This window comes from Salvelinus namaycush, chromosome 25 (genome assembly GCF_016432855.1).
Source record: "Salvelinus namaycush isolate Seneca chromosome 25, SaNama_1.0, whole genome shotgun sequence".
Taxonomy (NCBI): domain Eukaryota; kingdom Metazoa; phylum Chordata; class Actinopteri; order Salmoniformes; family Salmonidae; genus Salvelinus; species Salvelinus namaycush.
The window spans coordinates 10,069,238-10,091,804 of record NC_052331.1 but is presented as its reverse complement, the minus strand read 5'-3'; the positions used below and the strand labels follow the sequence as shown (position 1 = coordinate 10,091,804).

The window sequence follows — 22,567 nt, the reverse complement described above, 5'->3', positions numbered from 1 at the left end:
GTAACAAATTTGAAACAGGAAAGCCTAACAGCCTTAGGCATGCTGCAAGGAGGCATGAGGACTGCAGATGTGGCCAGGGCAATAAATTGCAATGTCCGTACTGAGACGCCTAAGACAGCGCTACAGGGAGACAGGACGGACACCTGATCGTCCTCGCAGTGGCAGACCACGTGTAACAAGAACTGCACAGGATCGGTACATCTGAACATCACACCTGCAGGACAGGTACAGGATGGCAGCAACAACTGCCCGAGTTACACCAGGAACGCACAATCCCTCCATCAGTGCTCAAACAGTCCACAATAGGCTGAACTGAGGGCTTGTAGGCCTGTTGTCTGGTGAGGACCTGCCTTACATCACCGGCAACGTCGCCTATGGGCACAAACCTACCGTCACTGGACTGGCAAAAAGTGCTCTTCACTGGCGAGTCGCGGTTTTGTCTCACCAGTGGTGATGGTCGGATTTGTGTTTATCGTCGAAGTAATGAGCGTTACACCGAGGCCTGTACTCTGTTGTCATTGCAGGCAATCTCAATGCTGTGCGTTACGGGGAAGTCATCCTCTTCCCTCATGTGGTACCCTTCCGGCAGGCTCATCCTGACATGACCCTCCAGCATGACAATGACACCAGCCATACTGCTCGTGATTTCCTGCAAGACAGGAATGTCAGTGTTCTGCCATAGCCAGCGAAGAGCCCGGATCTCAATCCTATTGAGCACGTCTGGGACCTGTTGGATCGGAGTGTGAGGGCTAGGGCCATTCCCCCCAGAAATGTCTGGGAACTTGCAAGTGGAAGAGTGGGGTAACATCTCACAGCAAGAACTGTCAAATCTGATGCAGTCCATGAGGAGATGCACTGCAGTAATTAATGCACCTGATGGCCACACCAGATACGGATTGTTACTTTTGATTTTGACCCCCCCCCCTCCCTCTTGTTCAGGGACACATTCAATTTCTGTTAGTCACATGTCTGTGGAACTTGTTCAGTTTGTCTCAGTTGTTGAATCTTATGTTCATACAAATATGTGCACGTTAAGTTTGCTGAAAATAAACGCAGTTGACAGTGAGGACGGTTCTTTTTTTTTTGCAGAGTTTATATTAGCGACCTTTCGGTTACTGGCCCATAGCTCTAACTGCTAGGCTACCTACTGCACTTTTGATAGGTTTACCTCAATGCACAATACATTCAATGCCAATATGGCATTCTGCCCTCTTCTACTGGACACTACACAAATCAGTAGATCATTCAATGGTGTAGTCTGTTGAGAAGACACTTTAGGATGAGGATATATTTTATAGACATACATTTGTGTACAAGCGTGCATTCAAGTTTGAAATTCCAAATAGCTTTTGATATATGCTTGGCAATGGAATAGGGACCTTGTCACAGCCTGCCATTTTACTCATGGAGGGGACATACTAAATAAGTCAATGGAAGAAGCACATACAAACGGTGCAGAGCAGAAAATATCTAGTATTATTGTCTTTATTGTCTTAACATGGCTCAGACAAAAACAAAAAATGGACACCCGAAAAACATACATCCTGAAAAGCCCGCCTCCTACACCCTGCAGTATCGGAGTTGTAACCAGGTAAGTGTTGAGTGACAATTTAGAGCCATCTCATCCGAGTTGTAGCTTGGAATGTGTGCTCAGGGGACCTAGACCAAATAAATACTTGTTATTTTTCAGTTACTTGAGGTACGCTTGATTTAGCTTGCTCAGCATGCCAGAGTTCACGTTTTTGGGACTATTCCATTGGCACTTAAAGTATTTGAATGAAAACAAGTACGTTTGACCCAGGTGTGGTTGTCAGTAAGGCTGAGGTCCTGTTGGCAAGTCTGTGTGACTGCGATGCCAGGTGACTGACTGAAACAATATAAAAAAACAAAAAAAACAGATTCTCTTCAAAGGGAGGACGGATGACGACCCACGTAGACAGAAAAGGCTGAGTCTATGAGATCCACTCTCTAAAGATATCTTAACTGCCTGCTATACAAGTAACTTAATCTCAGTAAACATTGTATTTGAATGATAGTCCATGCCTGAAACTGACTCCTCTTAATAACACTGTAAAATAGACTCAAAATCAGTCCCATCTAAACCATTGATTGGATTCTCATTTGCAGATCTAAAGCGTCACCATGATCCTGGTCCGTATGTTTCATGGTATGAGCAGGCTCATTATTACAGGCCAATTAGTCAAATGCTGGACATTGAGAGAAACTACCTGCACTTCATTAGCAACAAAGTGCCTGTTTAATTGTGTCTGTATATATGCGAGTATGAGTGTGTGTGCGAGGTCATCACAGGCCGATGGTGTAGGATCTTCCTGCTGGGTTGTGGATAGCGGAGCATGAGGGCTCTGTCACGGCCCACTCATACCACACCTTCTTCCCATTGTTACACCTCCAGAACCTCACCACGACATCATCATCCCGAGTCACAGGGATCGGTTGCTACAGGTGGAAGAAACGGGTCAATACACTACATTCTTTTGGGTAATAAAAATGTGCTAAATGTAAAGTATACATTTTACACGACAGTCAACTTACTTTTAGAGGGAACAGGATGGGGAACCAGGAGAACATTCCGGGAGAGTGGGTCTCCGGCTTGATACCTTGACCAGACAGACACACACATTGATGTTAACGATATCCATCCATCTTATACTTCAAAACATCACCATTCCCACTTTTGGTACTTACTGAGTGTGACGTCTCCGTAGAGAGTGGTCTCAAAGTATCCAGCAAAGCCATGCAGCACCGTGTTACATCCCACAGAGAATCTAAGGCACTGGTACCTATTGTTGTTCATATCTAAAAAGGAAAGGAAAGTACATTTATTACATATCTTGTGTGATTGTTACCCGGTGTTAGCTAGGGTGTGTGTATTACCTATGGTGGGATGTGGAGGGTTGGTGTGTAAGCTTTAGCCATGCAAGGGGGTTTGACGCGTCTGTTACCTGTGGTGGGGTGTACAAAGGTGAAGCAGGCTTTGGGCTCAGCCAGCTGGTGGAAGTTGTGGAGTCTGACGACATAGGGGGTCTCAAAGTGGCACTCGGGGTCCTTGTCTCGCTCCCTGCACCCTCTGACCTCATTATACAGCTTGGAAGAGGAGAGGGGGGCCAGGAAAGAGGTGTAGGAACAGGGGATGCTAACCCCACCATCTGAGGAACGAGATAAATCGGGACAAGTTTGGATGAGAGAGGGTATAGGCAAAAAAGTGCTTTGAATGACATATCGTCACTGTCTGGTGAAAACCTCTTATCTCCAAAACAGAAACTTTTCAGTAAAAGTTCATATTTCCCCATTAACGAATGTACAATGACATTTCAGAAGCAATTATTTAATCAACTTTGTTGGTCCTAGTCATGAAATGTTCCGAGTACAATGAGTGGAGTTACGGCTTACGAGGTTGTCACCCAACAGCGAAGAGATGGCCCGTTCACAGCTCTTTAGTAAGTAGGGTGACATTTCAATATCAACGAGGTGCACTGCAGAAGTGTAATATTTACACCTACCTTTGAGAAAGTGCTGTGCTCCATCTAGACACTCCGGGGAGAGCTCGTTGTCCCCGAAGGACCCGAGCAGCTCGCTGACGATGATGTCCGCCTTCTCAGGTGCCGCCCACTCCCTCATGTCACACGACACCACGGTGACCTGATCGCCCCACTCCTCAAACTTCCAGTTCTCAAGCCTGGGGATAGAGTGGCAGGATCAGTCTCACAGACAGATAGAGGGTGGAGCTCAATGGAGATTAACGTTGCCAACCGTCCCATTATAGTCTTGTAATTTACCTGCCAGAAAGCATTAACCCTTACCGGGAGATTACTCGTAATACATTAATTAAATAGTTTCATTAATGTAATCATGTTGAATGAGTTCTATAATCTCCTTGAATGAGGTTGGTGAACAATGGAAACCCCATTAGAGGGTCAGAGTTCACTCACGTGACAACAGCGTTGGGGTTCTTTTCCACAGCGTAGATACGGAGCTTCCTGTCAGCCTGCTTGGCAGCACGCAGGGAGGCATTGACCAGAGGACCTCTCCCAGCCCCCAGCACCATCAAAACTCTAAGGTCACAGAGCATACATACTGTTACGCAGCAGATACAGAGGGGGAAGGTCATTGTCAGGAGAATAAATACTAAGAGAGATGACAGACAGGTAGGTGTTGGAGCTACTCACTGTGTATTGGTCGCCTTCTGCTCCTCCGGAACTCTGTCGAGCAGACACTTGTACACAGCCTGCAGAAATATCAGGAGAACCCAATCAGTACTTCATTATATTACCCTACCAGCCACAGCACCATTGCTAGATGTTACAGTGTATTAGAATGGGAAGACATCTGTATCAAAGGCTCCTTACCTGCTGGTACTGGGAGTATTTGATGGGATCCTTCTCGAACACTTCATAGGTCTGAGACTCCAGATTGTCCATGAGGGGCTAATGGGAAGAGAACAATTAGAGACAAAGAATCCAATGCATACACACAAAATATAATAGGGGTGGGAATTGCCAGGGACCTCACGATACTTCGGTGCCGATATGATATGTATTGCGATTCTATAAGTTTTGTGATGCGATACTGCGATTTGATGCTACAAACATATTGCACTCTGTATGTCTGCTACTGAGATGAGAATTTGTTTTGATCAGTCAGGGAAATACGTGCTGAAAAAGTTGGCTCACTAGTTAAAAAGAAGACTGAGAACAAGCTATAGGATGAAAAATAGCAGCGTTTTGGCGCAGGTACAGCCAACTAGCACTCGCTAACGCTACCTAGCTAAAAATATTTTTGACTTGGCGTCAAAGTAACAATATAATATTGTCCAAAATTGGCAAACTATCAATTCCCCACCCATCACTACAAAATGCAGTACCAGTCAAAAGTTTGGACACACCTACTCATTCCAGGGTTTTTCTTTATTTTTACTATTTTCTACATTGTAAAATAATAGTGAAGACATCAAAACTATGAAATACTACATGATTCCATATGTGTTAACCAAAAAAGTGTTAAACAAATCAAAATATATTTAATATTCGAGGTTCTACAAAGTAGACACCCTTTACCTAGATGACATCTTTGCACACTCTTGGCATTATTTATTTCATCGTTTTGATGTCTTCACGATTATTCTAGAATGTAGAAAATAGTAAAAAATAAAGAAAAACCCTGGAACGAGTAGGTGTGTCCAAACTTTTGACTGGTACTGTAGGTATGACTATTTGCAAACCTCAACACACATACCTGGAGAGGAGACTGTAGGTAATCCTCATAACCCTTGGCAAACAGTTCATAGGCATTGGGGACAGGGCGGTTCTGGTTGAGGTATTCAAGGTATTGCAGGTAGGAGCGGAAGTCCTTCTCACTGTGACGACTGGTGCCAGTGAAGATGAACTGGGCCTCAAGCTGTGAGACGAGAAAATGCTTTGTAAAATACATAATCAAGGACAGAGTGAAGACAAAATACTTTTATTTGCTATACCAATTGCCGTAGCCTAGAATTTACAGTACCTTGAAGAGACGGAAGATGATTTTCTGGTGGGGTTTTGAAAGGACTGGGAACCCTTTCTTATTGGTCAAAAAGATGCTGGTGGGAAGAACGGCTGCTTTGATTGGCTCCCCAAGCCACTTGTCAATCACAGCGTCGGAGGGCATGTTTTCTCCAACCTCAATGGCTTCAGCAAAAGGAAGGGAAGACAAATCAGGAACAATTACTTATCAAAACAATTACTTATCAGTTTGTCAACACCACCCCAACATGTTTCCCCGTCTTGCTCCCTTACCTAAACAGATTCTCTTGTTGTAGTCACACAGAGTTCTGAATGAATGCCACCTGAAAAAGGAAAAACCGAAGGTACATTTATAACTAAAACTAAAAAAAATCTGCAGGCCCTGGTCACAGCACAATACTTACCAGGCCCAGGTCTTCTCGTCATCACTGCCATCATCTGTGTGTTTCGTAGGCTCGTTCTCGATGATGTCATCACGCATGTCGTCAGCGGAAATCAGGGGGACCCGGATCCAAAACTGATATGAAACAATCCAGTTGCTTAGTTTTAAGTTAACCGATTTACCTTAACATTGCCCGTCACAATACAAGTCAAGGATTAAGAATGAGTTATAATTTGTATATGCTATAGATAGAGAATGTTTGAGTGCTGTAGTCACCATGCAGGAGTGGTGTCCCGTCTGGATGTGGTTGAGCAGCACGCGGGCCAGGTTGGCACAGTGAGGGCCCTTCAGAGGGACCATGAAGGCTGGCAGACCCAGATATGCTGAGAAGTTCAGCTCCTGTACCAGGGCCTGAGACAGGACAGAGGGATGGCAGGACAGAGCAACAATTCAACTTGTAGCTAAGAGGTTTAAAACTTTCTGCTTGAACTTTTCTTAGTTCACGAACAAGGCCGGGGGTGTATTCACTAAACCAAACGGAAGAAAATGGGGAGGGATCCAATAATTTCCCCCCAAAAGAAGCAGTCGTTCTCATTGCAAAAAGTTATTTGGGGAAATGTTTTGCAACTGTTTGCTACGTTGGAAGTTAATGAACACACCCAAAGTCTGTCCAACTCACCGCTTCTGAATTCCTGCGTTCTGTCTCCACCTCTGAGTCGGTCTCGATCCATGGAGAAAGCTTTCCAACAACCAGAGTGTTCCAGTCTGGGTAAGGAAGAAGTGAAATTCAATATCCTGATACTTAATTAAATATACATACTATAGAGCCATTTAGATGGCCCTGTAAGTAGATGCTCCTGTGCTCAGTGGAACTGGGGCATGTGCATGAGAATGAACTGTCTACCATTGAGGTCAGTATGAATACAGGTAGCCTCCTCACCTCTCCCACAGAGAAGAAGGTCAGAGCGCGTATGTGCTCCTGATCGGACTTTGGCGGGGTCCAACTCAAACTCCCTCCTGAACCTCGGGTGGAAGAGGGGCATGCACAGGAAGTCAAACCTGAAAGAGAAAGTGACAAATGGGACACATTAGTTGACACTTGATCTAACATTAGTTTAGTTTATTAGGATCCCCATTTGTTACTGCACATGCAGCAGCTACTTTTCCTGGGGTCCACATAAAACATACAAATACATGAAAGTACAGAACAGTTATAGACAATAACATAAGATATTATATTAAAATTCAATTAAAATAAAACTTTTTGAAAAGACAAATTACAGTTGAAGTCGGAAGTTTACATACACTTAGGTTGGAGTCATTAAAACTAGTTTTTCACCCACTCCAAAAATGTCTTGTTAACAAACTATAGTTTTGGCAAGTCAGTTAGGACATCTACTTTGTGCATGACAAGTCATTTTTCCAACAATTGTTTACAGACAGATTATTTCACTGTATCACAATTCCAGTGGGTCAGAAGTATACATACACTAATTTGACTGTGCCTTTATACAGCTTGGAAAATCCAAAAAATGATGTTATGGCTTTAGAAGCTTCTGATAGGCTAATTGACATCATTTCAGTCAATTGGAGGTGTACCTGTGGATGTATTTCAAGGCCTACCTTCAAACTCAGTGCCTCTTTGCTTGACATCATGGGAAAACCAAAAGAAACCAGTCAAGACCTCAGAAAAAACATTGTAGACCTCAAGTCTGGTTCATCCTTGGGAGCAATTTCCAAATGCCTGGAAGGAGACACGTTCTGTCTCTTAGACTTCGGTGCGAAAAGTGCAAATAAATCCCAGAACAACAGCAAAGGACCATGTGAAGATGCTGGAGGAAACCGGTACAAAAGTATCTATATCCACAGTAAAACGAATCCTATATCGAAATAACCTGAATGGCCGCTCAGCAAGGAAGAAGCCACTGCTCCAAAACCACCATAAAAAAGCAAGACTACAATTTGCAACTGCACATGGGGACAAAGACAGCACTTTTTGGAGAAATGTCCTCTGGTCTGATGAAACAAAAATACAACTGTTTGGCAATAATGACCATCTTTATGTTTGGAGGAAAAAGGGGGAGGCTGCAAGCCGAAGAACACCATCCCAACCGTGAAGCACGGGGTGGCAACTTCATGTTGTGGGGGTGCTTTGCTGCAGGAGGGACTGGTGCACTTCACAAAATAGATGGCATCATGAGGATGGAAAATTATGTGGATATATTGAAGCAATATCTCATGACATCAGTCAGGAAGTTAAAGCTTGGTCACAAATGGGTCTTCCAAATGGACAATGACCCCAAGCATACTTCCAAAGTTGTGGCAAAATGGCTTAAGGACAACAAAGTCAAGGTATTGGAGTGGCCATCACAAATCGATGACCTCAATCCCATAGAAAATGTGTGGGCATAACTGAAAAAGCGTGTGCGAGCAAGGAGGCCTATAAACCTGACTCAGTTACACCAGCTCGGTCAGGAGGAATGGGCCAAAATTCACCCAACTTATTGTGGGAAGCTTGTGGAAGGCTACCTGAAACGTTTGACCCAAGTTAAACAATTTAAAGGCAATTCTACCAAATACTAATTGAGTGTATGTAAACTTCAGACCCACTGGGAATGCGATGAAAGAAATAAAAGCAGAAATAAATAATTCTCTATTATTCTGACATTTCACATTCTTACAATAAAGTGGTGATCCTAACTGACCTAAGACAGGGAATTGTTAACTAGGATTAAATGTTAGGAATTGTGAAAAACTAAGTTTAAAAATTATTTGGCTAAGGTGTATGTAAACTTCCGACTTCAACTGTATATTTACACAATTAATATACAGTATCAGTCAAAAGTTTGGACACACCTACTCACTCGAGGGTTTCTCATCCAAGAGTGTGTAAAGCTGTCAAGTCAAAGGGTGGGGGTTATCTCAAATCTATTTTGTTTTGTTTAACACTTTTTTGGTTACTACATGATTCAATGTGTTATTTCATAGTTTATGTCTTCACTATTATTCTACAATATAGAAAATCGTAAAAATAAAGAAAAACCCTGGAATAAGTAGGTGTCCAAACGTTTGACTAGTACTGTATATACACATACGCATATATACAGTACAGTTAAAGTAGATATTTAGAAAGAGGAGAGACACTGATACAAGATGTTGTTTTAAAGCTAAACGTGCTTTTTGCCTGAGTAACCTCTGGTGGCAGAGCAGTCCATGACGATATGGCTCTATACATAACTGAACGAAATATTAAATCGGTTTTTGGTTTAGGGACAGTGAAGAAACCCATAGTGGCGGGTTCTGTTTGAAATGTACGCAAACATATTACTCGACGTAGGCATTTTCAACACAGAGATGTTTATTAAAAAGACTCGAAGAGAAGTAGTCAATTTCTCCTCAACCATGAATGACTATCATGCGTGTTGTTGTTAGTTCTTTGTGTGCAGTTAATATGGGCAAGGCATGCTGCTTTGTTTTGAGCCAGCTGCGGCTGTACACTGACTTTCTTTGCTGCACCTGACCATTACTGGACAGTAATCAAGATGATACAAAATTAGAGCCTGAACAACTAGTACAGTTAATCTGTGTCAAAAAATATTTGTATAAACACACATACCTCGCCCTATCTTTACAACAACTTAGTCAATGACTTGATAATGATAACTGACCATTGAAATAACTTGACGCTATTGCATGAAGTTGACTGTAGCTAGGCATATTGCTGTAGCTACAAACGTTTAAGGTTATTTACTTGGATAATACATTCAAGTAAAGTCATGGCTCCACTGTCAAATGTATTCTCATAAAATCATATTGAGGTCGTGGTAAGGAGGATCATCTCGTTGTTAGCCATTGTGATGGTGCACGTGGTAATTCACCGTCACCGGCAAATTCGCCTAGCTAGCGAGCTACTACGAGTAAAATAGCTAGCAACATCACATGCAGAAATGAAGCCGAATGGTATATACTAGCCTTGTCGGCTCCTGTATTGACCACCTCCCCCCAAATAATTGCTGGAGCGAAACAGTTTACTTACCCAAGTTTAGCCACCGCCGCAAGTGTGTCAGCAACCTCGGGCACACAACTCAAATCTCTCCCGCAGGACACCCTGCCTCCTGTGCTGTGGGACGCCATCGTCAGCCGAGTGAATGGGAAAGAAGAGAGTTGCAGTTTAGTAAAAGGAAACTGACGCCATTTTGGCTCGGGTCATGTATTTGCTATCATTGGAGCTGAGAGTCAAAATGACTTCCTCTGGAATGCAGTTTCACACGTTTCGAGAACTGTCGCGATACTTGCACGTCCAGTGAGATTATGGTAGTTTGAGGCTGTTGTTCGAAAAACACTTGGGATCATCTTGATCATGTACGCTGCATTCAAAATAATTGGGAACTCGGCAATCTCCAACTTCAGTGCGTTCAACACAACTGGGAATTCGGAAAAAAAGCTAGCTCCAACCGGAAAAATCTTTTGAATGGTCATCAAATTAGGGAATCTTTTTATTTAACCTTTCTTTAACAAAGCAAAGCAAAGGGAACAAAGTTCCCCCTTTGTTTCCCCCCCCCCCCCCTTATTATTTACAATGATGGCATAACACACACCTAACCCAGACGACGCTGGTTCAATTGTGCTCCGCCCTATGGGACTCCCAATCACGGCCAGTTGTGATACAGCCTGGAATCGAACCAGGGTCTGTAGTGACACCTCTTGATCTATGATGCAGCACCTTAGACCCCTGCGCCACTCTGGCCTCCTTCTAGAGAGCAGAACAATGACTGTATATATGAGTTCCCATGCCGCGTTCAAAACAACTGGGAGCTCTGAAAAATACAAGGTCAGATCATGACATCAGTGATCTTCAGGTTGGTAAGTTGGACATCTAGAATGAGGCCAGAGTTCCTGAGTTGGAATTCTGAGTTGGATGATCGTTTAAATTATTTTTCCCGGTCTGAGTTGTTTCCAGGTGATTTGAACGCACTGAAGACGGAAGTCAGAGATTTCCCAGTTCCGTGTTTCCAGTTGTTTTGAACGTGGCACCAGTTGTCTTGAAAGCACCAATAGAGGGGTTGGCTGACAATATCACGAAAATTATGGCAGGCTTCAATAGAGCTAAAGGAAGTGGCCTTGTTCGAGAGGATCAAAACTGCAATGTGTCATGGATAAATTGTGACTGACTGACTGATCTACAAATAATAATGAGTCCTTATTTATGATACAAGGTGATTTGTAGATCAGTCAGCATGCAGTCGTTTTGATGCTTTCAAACATGGCCAGTGTGTTGTTGTGATTCTGGATGGAAATGTAGCTAGCAACAATGACAATAATTAGTTGATGTTGCTGTACGTGATCCAACACGTTCATAAAAGCGTAGTCAACAGAAGTCCAATGGCACTTCTGATAATCAAAGCAACTAGATCCCATGCATTTCACTGACTGGTCACAGTGCATTTGACTGACAGCTCACAGTGATCACTAGTCTTATTCCACCTTTGAAATGTAAAATTACATTTATTGTGTTAGTGTGTTGAATGGATAAATGGTGCTGGAGGGAATAGCAGCCGTTTTACGGGCTCCTGACCAATTGTGCAATTTTTTGTGTTTTTCTTCTTCTTAAAGTTTTTTGTAATGTTTCCGCCATCACTTCCTATGACTGAAAAGAGCTTCTGGACATCAGAACAGAGATCACTAACCTCAATTTGTATGAGGATTTCTACTTCAATGAGTCGGAGGCGGAAGATATATTGCTCATCCTGGACATGGCCCAAATCCCCGATACTCGGAAAAGAAGAGGCGGCATTACAGAGGCGTGCGTGCGTGATACCTGATGAGACTTCGTCGGCGAGTTGATAAAACGCTTTTGCACTCCAATCTATTGGCGAACGTGCAATCACTGGAGAATAAACTGGACGAACTCCGTTCGAGACTATCCTATCAATGTGATCTGAAGACTGTAATATCCTATGTTTCTCCAATTCGTGGCTGAACAAGGACATGGAAAATATACATATTTTCTATACATCGGCAGGACAGAACGGCAGGGGTGTTCAGGGGTGGTGGTGTGTGTCTCTTTGTTAACAACAGCTGTTGCTCGATCTCTAAAATTAAGGAAGTATGTGGAAATTCTATCTTTAACTAATAATGAGGAGAGGCAAAATCAATGATCAATCAAGGTATTACTTTTATTAAAAACGTATTATAATAAGGAGGCTGGTCGCCCCACCCACACAGGTGAAATGGAGTGAGAGCCTCCTGTACAATGAGTACAGGATCATTTATATAGTCCAGCTACCCCATGCAAGCATCTGCAAAACACGTGACCCTATGTAGGTGTATGTGTGTGTGAGGGGGGGTGAAAAGGTTGCCTCAGTCTGTTGCAACTGAGTGAGGAAGTCACTCCAGACATACTTCCTCTAACAGTAGCTCAACGGTTCCCCCAAGTTGGGCAAGCAAGTGCCTTTGACTGTCGGCCCAGATTATGTATGGTCGTACTGGTCACACTCACACTCACACACACACTCACACACTCACACTCACTCACACTCACTCACACTCACTCACACTCACTCACTCACACACACACACTCACACACACACACATACGCTCACACACACGCACACACACACACACACACACACACACACACACACACACACATGAATCTGTGGCCCAGAAGCAGGCTCCAAACAGAACAATAGCTTTATCATTAGTGTGCAGGATATAATCTTTACTCTGTCTCCAGTTAACTTAAGAGGAACCAGTGAGTTTCTGTCAAGTCTTGGCTGAGTGCCCAGACATCATAGGGTCATTCTACACACAGAAAGAACAGTTAGAACAGCCCTCACAGAACAGCCCATAACTCTATCCTCCTGATTCCTGCTTACAAGCAAAACAGGAAGTACCAGTGACACACTCGATACAGAAGTGGTTCGATGAAGTGGACGGTAAGCCACAGGACTGTTTCGCTAGCACAGACTGGAATATGTTCCGGGATTCATTCAATGGCATTGAGGAGTTTACCACATCAGTCACTAGCTTCATTAATAAGTGCATTGACAATGTCGTCCCCACATTGACCATATGTACATATCCCAACCAGAAGCCATAAATTACAGGCAACATCTGCCCTGGGCTAAAGGCTAGAGCTGCCACTTTCAAAGAGCAGGACACTAATCCAGACGCTTATAAGAAATCCCCCTACACCCTACACCCTCCAATGAAACCATCAAACAGGCAAAGCGTCAATACAGAACCAAGATCGAATCCTACTACACCGGCTCTGACGCTCGTCGGATGTGGCAGGGCTTGTAAACTATGATGGATTACAAAGGGAAGCCCAGCTGCGGGCTGCCCAGTAACGCGAGTCTACCAGATGAGCTAAATGCCTTCTATGCTCGCGTTGAGGCAAGTAGCACTGAACCATGCATGAGAGCACCAGCTGTTCTGGATGACTGTGTGAACGCACTCTCAGTAGCCAACGTGAGTAAGACTTATAAACAGCTTAACATTAACAAGGCTGCAGGGCCAGTGGTGGAAAAAAATACCCAATTGTCATATTTGAGTAAAAGTAAAGATACCTTAACAGAAAATGACTTAAGTAAAAGTGAAAGTCACTAAGTAAAATATTATTTGATAAAAGTCTAAAAGTATTTGGTTTTAAATATAGGTAATTGCTAAAATATAGTTAGTAAAAGTATAAATAATTTCAAATTCCTTATATTAAGCAAACCAGACGGCACCATTTTCTTGTTTAATTAAAATTTACGGATAGCCAGGGGCACACTCCAACACTCAGACACAATTTACAAACAAAGCATGTGTGTTTAGTGATAAGTGCGTGAATTGAACCATTTTCCTGTCTTGCTAAGCATAGAAAATGTAACGAGTACTTTTGGGTGTCAGGGAAAATGTATAGAGTAAAAAGTACATAATTTCAATTAGGAATGTAGTGATGTAAAAGTTATAAATAGTAAAGTAGAGATACCCCAAAAAAAACTACTTCACTGACATTTTCAACCTCTCCCTAACTGTCTGTTTCAAGCAGTCCACCATAGTCCCTGTGCCCAAGAACACTAAGGTAACCTGTCAAAATGACCATCATCATGTAGCACTTACATCTGTTGCCATGAAATGCTTTGAAAGGCTGGTCATGGGTCACATCAACACCATCTAAGACACCCTGGACCCACTCCAATTAGCATACCGCCCCATCAGATCTACAGATGACACAATCTCTATTGCACTCCACACTGCCCTTTCCCATCTAGACAAAAGGAACACCTACTTGAGAATGCTGTTCATTGAGTACAGCTCAGCGTTCAACACCATAGTGCTCTCTAAGCTAAGGATCCTTGGATTAAACACCTTCCTCTGCTACTGGATCCTGGACTTCCTGACAGGCCACTCCCAGGTGATGAGTGTAGGCAACAACACATCCGCCACACTGATCCTGAACACGGGGGACCCTCAAGGGTGCATGCTTAGTCCCCTCCTGTACTCCGTGTTCACCCAAGACTGCATGGCAGCACATCTCCAACACCATCATTAAGTTTGCTGATGACACAACGGTAGTAAGCCTGATCACTGATGACGATGAGACAGCCTACAGGGAGGAGTTCAGAGAACTGGCAGTGTGGTGCTAGGACAACAACTTCTCCCTCAATGTCAGCAAGACAAAGAACCTGATCGTGGACTATAGGAAACGGAGGGCCGAGCACGCCCCCATTCACATCGACGGGGCTGTAGTGGAGCAAGTTGAGAGCTTCAAGATCCTCTGTGTCCACATCACTAAGAACCTATCACGGTCCAAACACACCAACACAGTCTAAGAGGGCACGACAACACCTCTTCCCCCTATAGACACTACCGTTCAAAAGTTTGGGGTCACTTAGAAATGTCTTTGTTTTTTAAAGAAAAGCACATTTTTTTGTCGATTAAAATTACATCAAATTGATCAGAAATACAGTGTAGACATTGTTAATGTTGTAAATTACATTGCAGCTGGAAAAGGCAGATTTTTTAATGGAATATCTACATAGGCGTACAGAGGCCCGTTATCAGCAACCATCACTCCTGTGTTCCAATGGCACGTTGTCTTAGCTAATCCAAGTGTATCATTTTAAAAGACTAATTGATCATTAAATAACCCTTTTGCGATAATGTTAGCACAGCTGAAAACTGTTGTCCTGTTTAAAGAAGCAATTAAAACTGGCCTTCTTTAGACTAGTTGAGTATCTGGAGCATCAGCATTTGTGGGTTCGATTACAGGCTAAAAATGGCCAGAAACAAAGAACTTTCTTCTGAAACTCGTTAGTCTATTCTTGTTCTGAGAAATGAAGGCTATTCCATGCAAGAAATTGCCAAGAAAATGAAGATCTCATACAACGATGTGTACTACTCCCTTCACAGAACAGCGCAAACTGTCTCTAACCAGAATAGAAGGAGGTGTGGGAGGCCCCGGTGCACAACTGAGCAAGAGGACAAGTGCATTTGAGTGTATAGTTTGAGAAACAGACGCCCCACAAGTCCTCAACTGGCAGATTCATTAAATAGTACCCGCAAAACACCAGTCTCAACATCAACAGTGAAGAGGCGACTGCGGGATGCTGGCCTTCTAGGCAGAGTTGCTAAGAAAACACATATCTCAGACTGGCTAATAAAAAGAAAAGATTAAGATTTGCAAAATGACATAGACACTGGACAGAGGAACTCTGTCTAGAAGTTCAGCATCCCGGAGTCGCCTCTTCACTGTTGACGTTGAGACTGGTGTTTTGCGGGTACTATTTAATGAAGCTGCCAGTTGAGGACTTGTGAGGCGTCTGTTTCTCAAAGTAGACACCCTAATGTTATTTTGCTCTTGCTCAGCACCAAAAATATTCAATAAAATTCCATATTGTATTCTGTCTCTGTTGTCATTCAGTTAAGCCTGTACTTGATTGAAGTGTCACGTGCAACTACGTCCACGTTTGTAATTGTCTGATGCGCATTTTAAGACAGAGGTCTAAGTTCAACTTAAACTTGTTCTAATGTTCGCAACAATGTGTTGTTGTTGTTGTTGTAGGTGCAGAAATGTAATAATTGTCATGTGAAAAGAAAACAAACTTGGCCCCGGACCCTAGATGAGCTGTCAAGGACCCTGAGTAATTAAATCAAATGTTATTTGTCACATGCTTCGTAAACAACATGTGTTGACTAACAGTGAAATGCTTACTTATGGGCCCTTCCCAACAATGTAATAATTGCAATGCGAAAAAGTATACAATCTAGGCCCCAGCCCCTAAATCAGTTGTCAAGGACCCTGAGAAATCAAATCAATCAAATCTTATTTGTCACATGCTTCGTAAACAACATGTGTAGACTAACAGTGAAATGCTCACTTACGGGTCCTTCCCAACAATGCAGAGAGATAAATAGCAAAATAATAGCAAAAATAATAACACAAGAAATAAATCCACAATTCGTAACGATAACTTGGCTGTATACACATGTACCAGTACCGAGACGATGCGCAGGGGTGTCGTGGGAATTCTTACACAGGGACACACAAAGTCAATCTTAATGAATTATTGTTTATTGTCAGTGCACCTGAGAGGTTCCAACCAACTCAATGCACCATAGTACACATGTCAATCAGGAGCTCTCCCTGAGCAGTCCCAGCAGTTGTCTTATATACGGCTATACATAGACAAGTTATATTTGTATGATTTAGCATAATTAATTCATCATTACCGTTTTGTTTCATTCATGTGACCGACCAATACTGTTTCATAACATGTGACAGATCAATACCTCACGAGGCTTCTTCTCTTTAAGCTGAGACCTTGAAACTGAGATATCTTTAGTTCATTCTCAAATCAAGGTCTGGGCGTACTGCCAAATTGCAGATACTGATAAGTGAGGATTCGTTAAATCAGTCACTTGCATGAACACAGAAATTGGTTATTAGAACAGCACATAAATAGAACGCAGAAATTAGTTATCAGAAAAGCACAAACATAAAAATTGACATTACAGGGGTACGAGGTAATTGAGGTAGATATGTACATACTGTATAGGTAAGGGTAAAGTGACTAGGCAACAGGATAGATAATAAGCCGTAGCAGCAGCATACTGTATGTGATGAGTCAAAAGAGTTAATGCAAAAGGTCAATGCAGATAGTCCGGGTAGCTATTTGGTTAACTGTTTAGCAGTCATATGGCTTGGGGGTAGAAGCTGTTCAGGTCTTGTTCCAGACTTGGTACATCTGTACCGCTTGCCGTGCGGTAGCAGAGAGAACTGTCTATGACTGTGGTGGCTGGAGTCTGACAATTTTTAGGGTGTTCCTCTGACACCACCTGGTATAGAGGTCCTGGATGTCAGGGAGCTCGGCCCCAGTGATATACTGGGCCGTACTCACTAACCTCTGTAGCGCCTTGCGGTCGGATGCCAAGCAGTTGCCATACCAAGCGGTGATGCTGCCAGTCAAGATGCTCTCAATTGTGCAGCTGTAGAACTTTTTGAGGATCTGAGGGTGCATGTCAAATCTTTTCAGCCTGCTAAGGGTGAAAAGGCTTTGTCGTGCTTTCTTCATGACTGTGTTGGTGTATGTGGTTCATGTTAATTCCTTAGTGATGTGGACACAAAGGAACTTGAAGCTCTCAACCCGCTCCACTGAGGGAGATGTTGTTGTCCTGGCACCACACTGCCAGATCACTGACATCCTCCCTATAGGCTGTCTCATCATCCTCTGTGATCAGGCCTACCACCATAGTGTTGTCAGCAAAAGTAATGATTTGGTTTTAAGTCGTGCGCAGGCACTCAGTCATAGGTGAACAGGGAGTACTGGAGGGGACTAAGCACACATTCTTGAGGGGCCCCCGTGTTGAGGATCAGAGTGGCCGATGTGTTGTTGCCTACCCTCACCACCAAGGAGCAGCCCGTCAGGAAGTCCAGGATCCAGTTGCAGATGGAGGTGTTCAGTCACAGGGTCCTGAGCTTAGTGATGAGCTTCAAGGGCCCTACGGTGTTCCCCACTGAGCTGTAGTCAATAAACAGCACTATCACATATGTCCCTCTTGTCCAGGTGGGAGGCGGCAGTGTGGAGTATGGTAGAAAAATTACAAGATTATGTTATAATACTGTTTATGCATCAACTAAGGTTTGATGAGTATTCTCTCATCTGTGTCTGTGGGACTGAGTTGGGCCTCTGGGGCTTGGCGCTGGCAATTGATTTATAATGTGTTGGTGATAGAACCTACAGCCTGCATTCCATAGACTGAGTTGGTGTGTGTGACCCGAGACAGAGATAGCCTGTTGGAGTAGAACAAACCCCTCTTTGTTTCTAATCATCCTTGCATCTGGGAAACTAAGCCGGTGTCGTGTCTTTGGCTATGCCGGATTAAGTGATATGACATGCTATTCTATAAAATCCTTTCTCCGTAATAACTATTACCTGATTGAGCTAATCATGTAAATGTAATTAACTAGAAAGTCGGGGCACCATGAAATAATATTTATAGAGCTGTTATATTCCGAATAAACTCTTAAAGACCTAGTAATATTTTACATCAATAGCAGTCAATATTAATCGTCACCTTAATTCAGTCTCATCTGAAAGTTGTAAATTCTTGGTTATCTTCACGAACCCTGGCTAACAAGTTGAATCAGCAATACAAAATTGGGTTTAATTATTTATTTACTAAATACCTAACTAATCACACAGAATTACATATACACAGAATGAATCTTACCTTGATTACAAATTACGTCATCAAGGAAAACGTCCCTAGCGGACGGAACAGATATGACAGCTGGTTACACAAAAGAAAAGGGGTCTGGGTTTGAGTGAAAGAGCGGGAAGACTTGAGGAACAAAGGTACCAGCCATGCTATCGTAAATACAGTATCTTATGCATTCTAAATTACCGCCCATTTGGAAAAGGAAAATGCAATAAATATTTACTCTGAGCTGCGCTTCGGTAGGTTGGTGGTAGATGGAAGGCCGTGTTGCCCAACCGAGTCCTTTGTCCTTTGAAGAATGTCTCTGGTGGTAAATTATATACGTTGTAGTAACGTTGTTGTGTGGTAGACGGGATACTCTGTCTGTCCTTTCCTAGCCCAGGTTTGCAGCTGCTGTTGCTAACTCAACGGCTAGGAAGTATCACTTCTGTAGTGAATAAGAGTTCAAAGTTCATACCATTCGCAACCAAAGCTCATGCTGAGGTTGGCTTAGTTCTGTAGTTGACAGGTTAGTCCTTTTAACGTATGGACCGTCGTACTCACATCCTCGGAACAGAAGGTTATATTGTCGTCAAGGCTTTATATAGGAAGGGAGAGGAGGGCGTGTTTGAAACATTTTATAACCCATGTTTCTTCACAGGGGCGGGCCACTGATTGAGCAGAGCCCTAACCTTATGAAAACCCAAATCTCTCATTTGGAAGCTAAAATTACATTTCATCTCTTCACCAATAATTTTATATTCAAACATTTAAATTGAACAACAATTCCATGTGAATCTGATAACTACAATGTGCAGACTTTCCACTGTAGAGTTTATGTCCTCCTATTATTGATGAGAATGTCTCAGATGACAACCGAACTGACATCATATTCATTAAGTACCACCGCATATGTTCAATTGGTCGGATTACCAGAATATAGTTCATTTCCCCCCACCTTCTGATGTTCCCAGAATCTCTATGTTAACCAAAGGATTTTTCAAATGTCACATCAGTAGGGTAGAGAGAGGAAAAAGGGGGGGAGAGGTATTTATGACTGTCATAAACCTACCCCCAGGCCAACGTCATGACACCGGGTTGGTGGTAAAACAATACCCGGTTCAGTTAACCACATGTCACACCCTGGCCTTAGTTATCTTTGTTTTCATTATTATTTTAGTTAGGTCAGGGTGTGACATGGTGAAGTATGTGTTTTTGTATTGTCTAGGGTGTTGTTTGGTTTAGGGGGTTAAGTAGAGTAGATGGTTTAGTGTTCAGTGTAGGTGTCTAGGAAAGTCTATGGTTGCCTGAATTGGTTCTCAATTAGAGACAGCTGGTTATTGTTGTCTCTGATTGGGAGCCATATTTAAGGCAGCCATAGGCTTTAGCTGGTTGTGGGTAATTGTCTATGTGTAGTGTTTGTGTCAGCACTATTTATATGTATAGCTTCACGGTCGTCAGTTTGTTATTTTGTTATTTTTTGTATAGTTGTTCGTTTCTTGTTTTTTCTCTCTTCTATAATAAAAGAAGATGTATTTTGCACACGCTGCGCCTTGGTCCAATCTCTCACCATTAGACGATCGTGACAGAATTACCCACCAATCTAGGACCAAGCGGCGTGTCAAGCGGCAACAGGACCCACCTACACAGGATTCATGGACATGGGAGGAGATATTGGATGGAAAGGGACCTTGGGCACAACCGGGAGAATATCGCCTCCCTCGTGAAGAGCTGGAGGCAGCTAAAGCCGAGAGGAGGCGATATGAGGAGGCAGCACGGAAGCAAGGCTGGAAGCCCGTGAGTACAACCCAAAAATTTCTTGGGGGGGGCCTTAAAGGGAGTGTGGCGAAGTCAGGTAGGAGACCTGCGCCTACTCCCTGTACTTACCGTGGAGAGCGAGAGTACGGGCAGACACCGTGTTACGCAGTAGAGCGCATGGTGTCTCCTGTACGCGTGCATAGCCCGGTTCGGTACATTCCAGCTCCACGTATCGGCCGGGCTAGATTGAGCGTTGAGCCGGATGTCATGAAGCCGGCCCAACGCATCTGGTCACCAGTGCGTCTCCTCGGGCCGGCTTACATGGCACCAGCCTTACGCATGGTGTCCCCGGTTCGCCTACATAGCCCGGTGCGGGTTATTCCACCTCCCTGCACTGGTCGGGCGACGGGGAGCATACAACCAGGTAAGGTTGGGCAGGCTCAGTGCTCAAGGGAGCCAGTACGCCTGCACGGTCCGGTATTTCCGGCGCCACCTCCCCGCCCCAACCCAGTACCACCAGTGCCTCCTCCACGCACTAGCCCTATGGTGCGTGTCTCCAGCCCTTTACCACCAGTGCCTACACCACGCACCAAGCCTCCTGTGTGTCCCCAGAGTCCTGTGCGTCCTGTTGCTGCTCCCCGCACTAGCCCTGAGATGCGTGTCCCCAGTCCGGTACCACCAGTTCCGGCACCACGCACTAGGCCTAATGTGCGCTCCCAGGGTCCAGCATGCCCTGTTCCTTCTCCCCGCACTAGCCTGAAGGTGCGTGTCTTTAGCCCGGTACCTCCAGTTCCGGCACCACGCACCAGGCCTACAGTGCGTCTCAGCCGGCCAGAGTCTGCCGTCTGCCCAACGGCGCCTGAACTGCCCGTCTGCCCAACGGCGCCTGAACTGCCCGTCTGCCCAACGGCGCCTGAACTGCCCGTCTGCCCAACGGCGCCTGAACTGCCCGTCTGCCCAACGGCGCCTGAACTGCCCGTCTGCCCAACGGCGCCTGAACTGCCCGTCTGCCCAACGCTGTCTGAACTGTCCGTCTGCCAAGCACCGAATGAACTGCCCGTCTGTACTGAGCCTGCAAAGCCGCCCGTCTGCCATGAGCCTTCAGAGCCGTCCGCCAGACAGGAGCCTTCAGAGCCTTCCGCCAGACAGGAGCCGCCAGAGCCTTCCGCCAGACAGGATCAGCCAGAGCCTTCCGCCAGACAGGATCAGCCAGAGCCTTCCGCCAGACAGGATCAGCCAGAGCCTTCCGCCAGACAGGATCAGCCAGAGCCTTCCGCCAGACAGGATCAGCCAGAGCCTTCCGCCAGACAGGATCAGCCAGAGCCTTCCGCCAGACAGGATCAGCCAGAGCCTTCCGCCAGACAGGATCAGCCAGAGCCTTCCGCCAGACATGAGCAGCCAGAGCCTTCCGCCAGACATGAGCAGCCAGAGCCTTCCGCCAGCCATGAGCAGCCAGATCCTTCCGCCAGCCATGAGCAGCCAGATCCTTCCGCCAGCCATGAGCAGCCAGATCCTTCCGCCAGCCATGAGCAGCCAGATCCTTCCGCCAGCCATGAGCAGCCAGATCCTTCCGCCAGCCATGAGCAGCCAGATCCGTCAGCCAGCCATGAGCAGCCAGATCCGTCAGCCAGCCATGAGCAGCCAGATCCGTCAGCCAGCCATGAGCAGCCAGATCCGTCAGCCAGCCATGAGCAGCCAGATCCGTCAGCCAGCCATGAGCAGCCAGATCCGTCAGCCAGCCATGAGCAGCCAGATCCGTCAGCCAGCCATGAGCAGCCAGATCCGTCAGCCAGCCATGAGCCGTCCAGCCAGGATCTGCCAGAGCCGTCATCCAGCCAGGATCCGCCAGAGCCGTCATCCAGCCAGGATCCGCCAGAGCCGTCATCCAGCCAGGATCCGCCAGAGCCGTCATCCAGCCAGGATCCGCCAGAGCCAGCCAGCCAGGATCCGCCAGCCAGCCAGGGTCCACCAGAGCCAGCCAGCCAGGATCCGCCATCCAGCCAGGATCCGTCCCTCAGTCCGGAGCTGCCGTCCCTCAGTCCGGAGCTGCCCCTTATCCTGGTGCTGCCCCTTATCCTGGTGCTGCCCCTTAGTCCGGTGCTGCCCCTTAGTCCGGTGCTGCCCCTTAGTCCGGTGCTGCCCCTTAGTCCGGTGCTGCCCCTTAGTCCGGTGCTGCCCCTTAGTCCGGTGCTGCCACTTAGTCCGGTGCTGCCCCTT

General features: G+C 45.0%; 1 protein-coding gene across 1 annotated transcript; it reads right to left on the bottom strand.

The window, feature by feature from the left end:
• Window positions 1–1,469: 1,469 nt before the first annotated feature.
• On the bottom strand, window positions 1,470–10,069 carry prmt5 (protein arginine methyltransferase 5). Its single transcript, XM_038963378.1, has 16 exons — window positions 9,938–10,069; window positions 6,842–6,960; window positions 6,581–6,666; window positions 6,178–6,312; window positions 5,924–6,036; window positions 5,793–5,842; window positions 5,521–5,684; window positions 5,254–5,415; window positions 4,368–4,445; window positions 4,188–4,246; window positions 3,951–4,073; window positions 3,522–3,697; window positions 2,964–3,167; window positions 2,707–2,817; window positions 2,554–2,618; window positions 1,470–2,457 (listed from the first exon to the last, which is right to left on the bottom strand). Exons 1-16 carry the CDS (start codon window positions 10,033–10,035, stop codon window positions 2,305–2,307), a joined length of 1,896 nt encoding a protein of 631 aa, XP_038819306.1. The 5' UTR covers window positions 10,036–10,069; the 3' UTR covers window positions 1,470–2,304.
• Window positions 10,070–22,567: the final 12,498 nt, after the last annotated feature.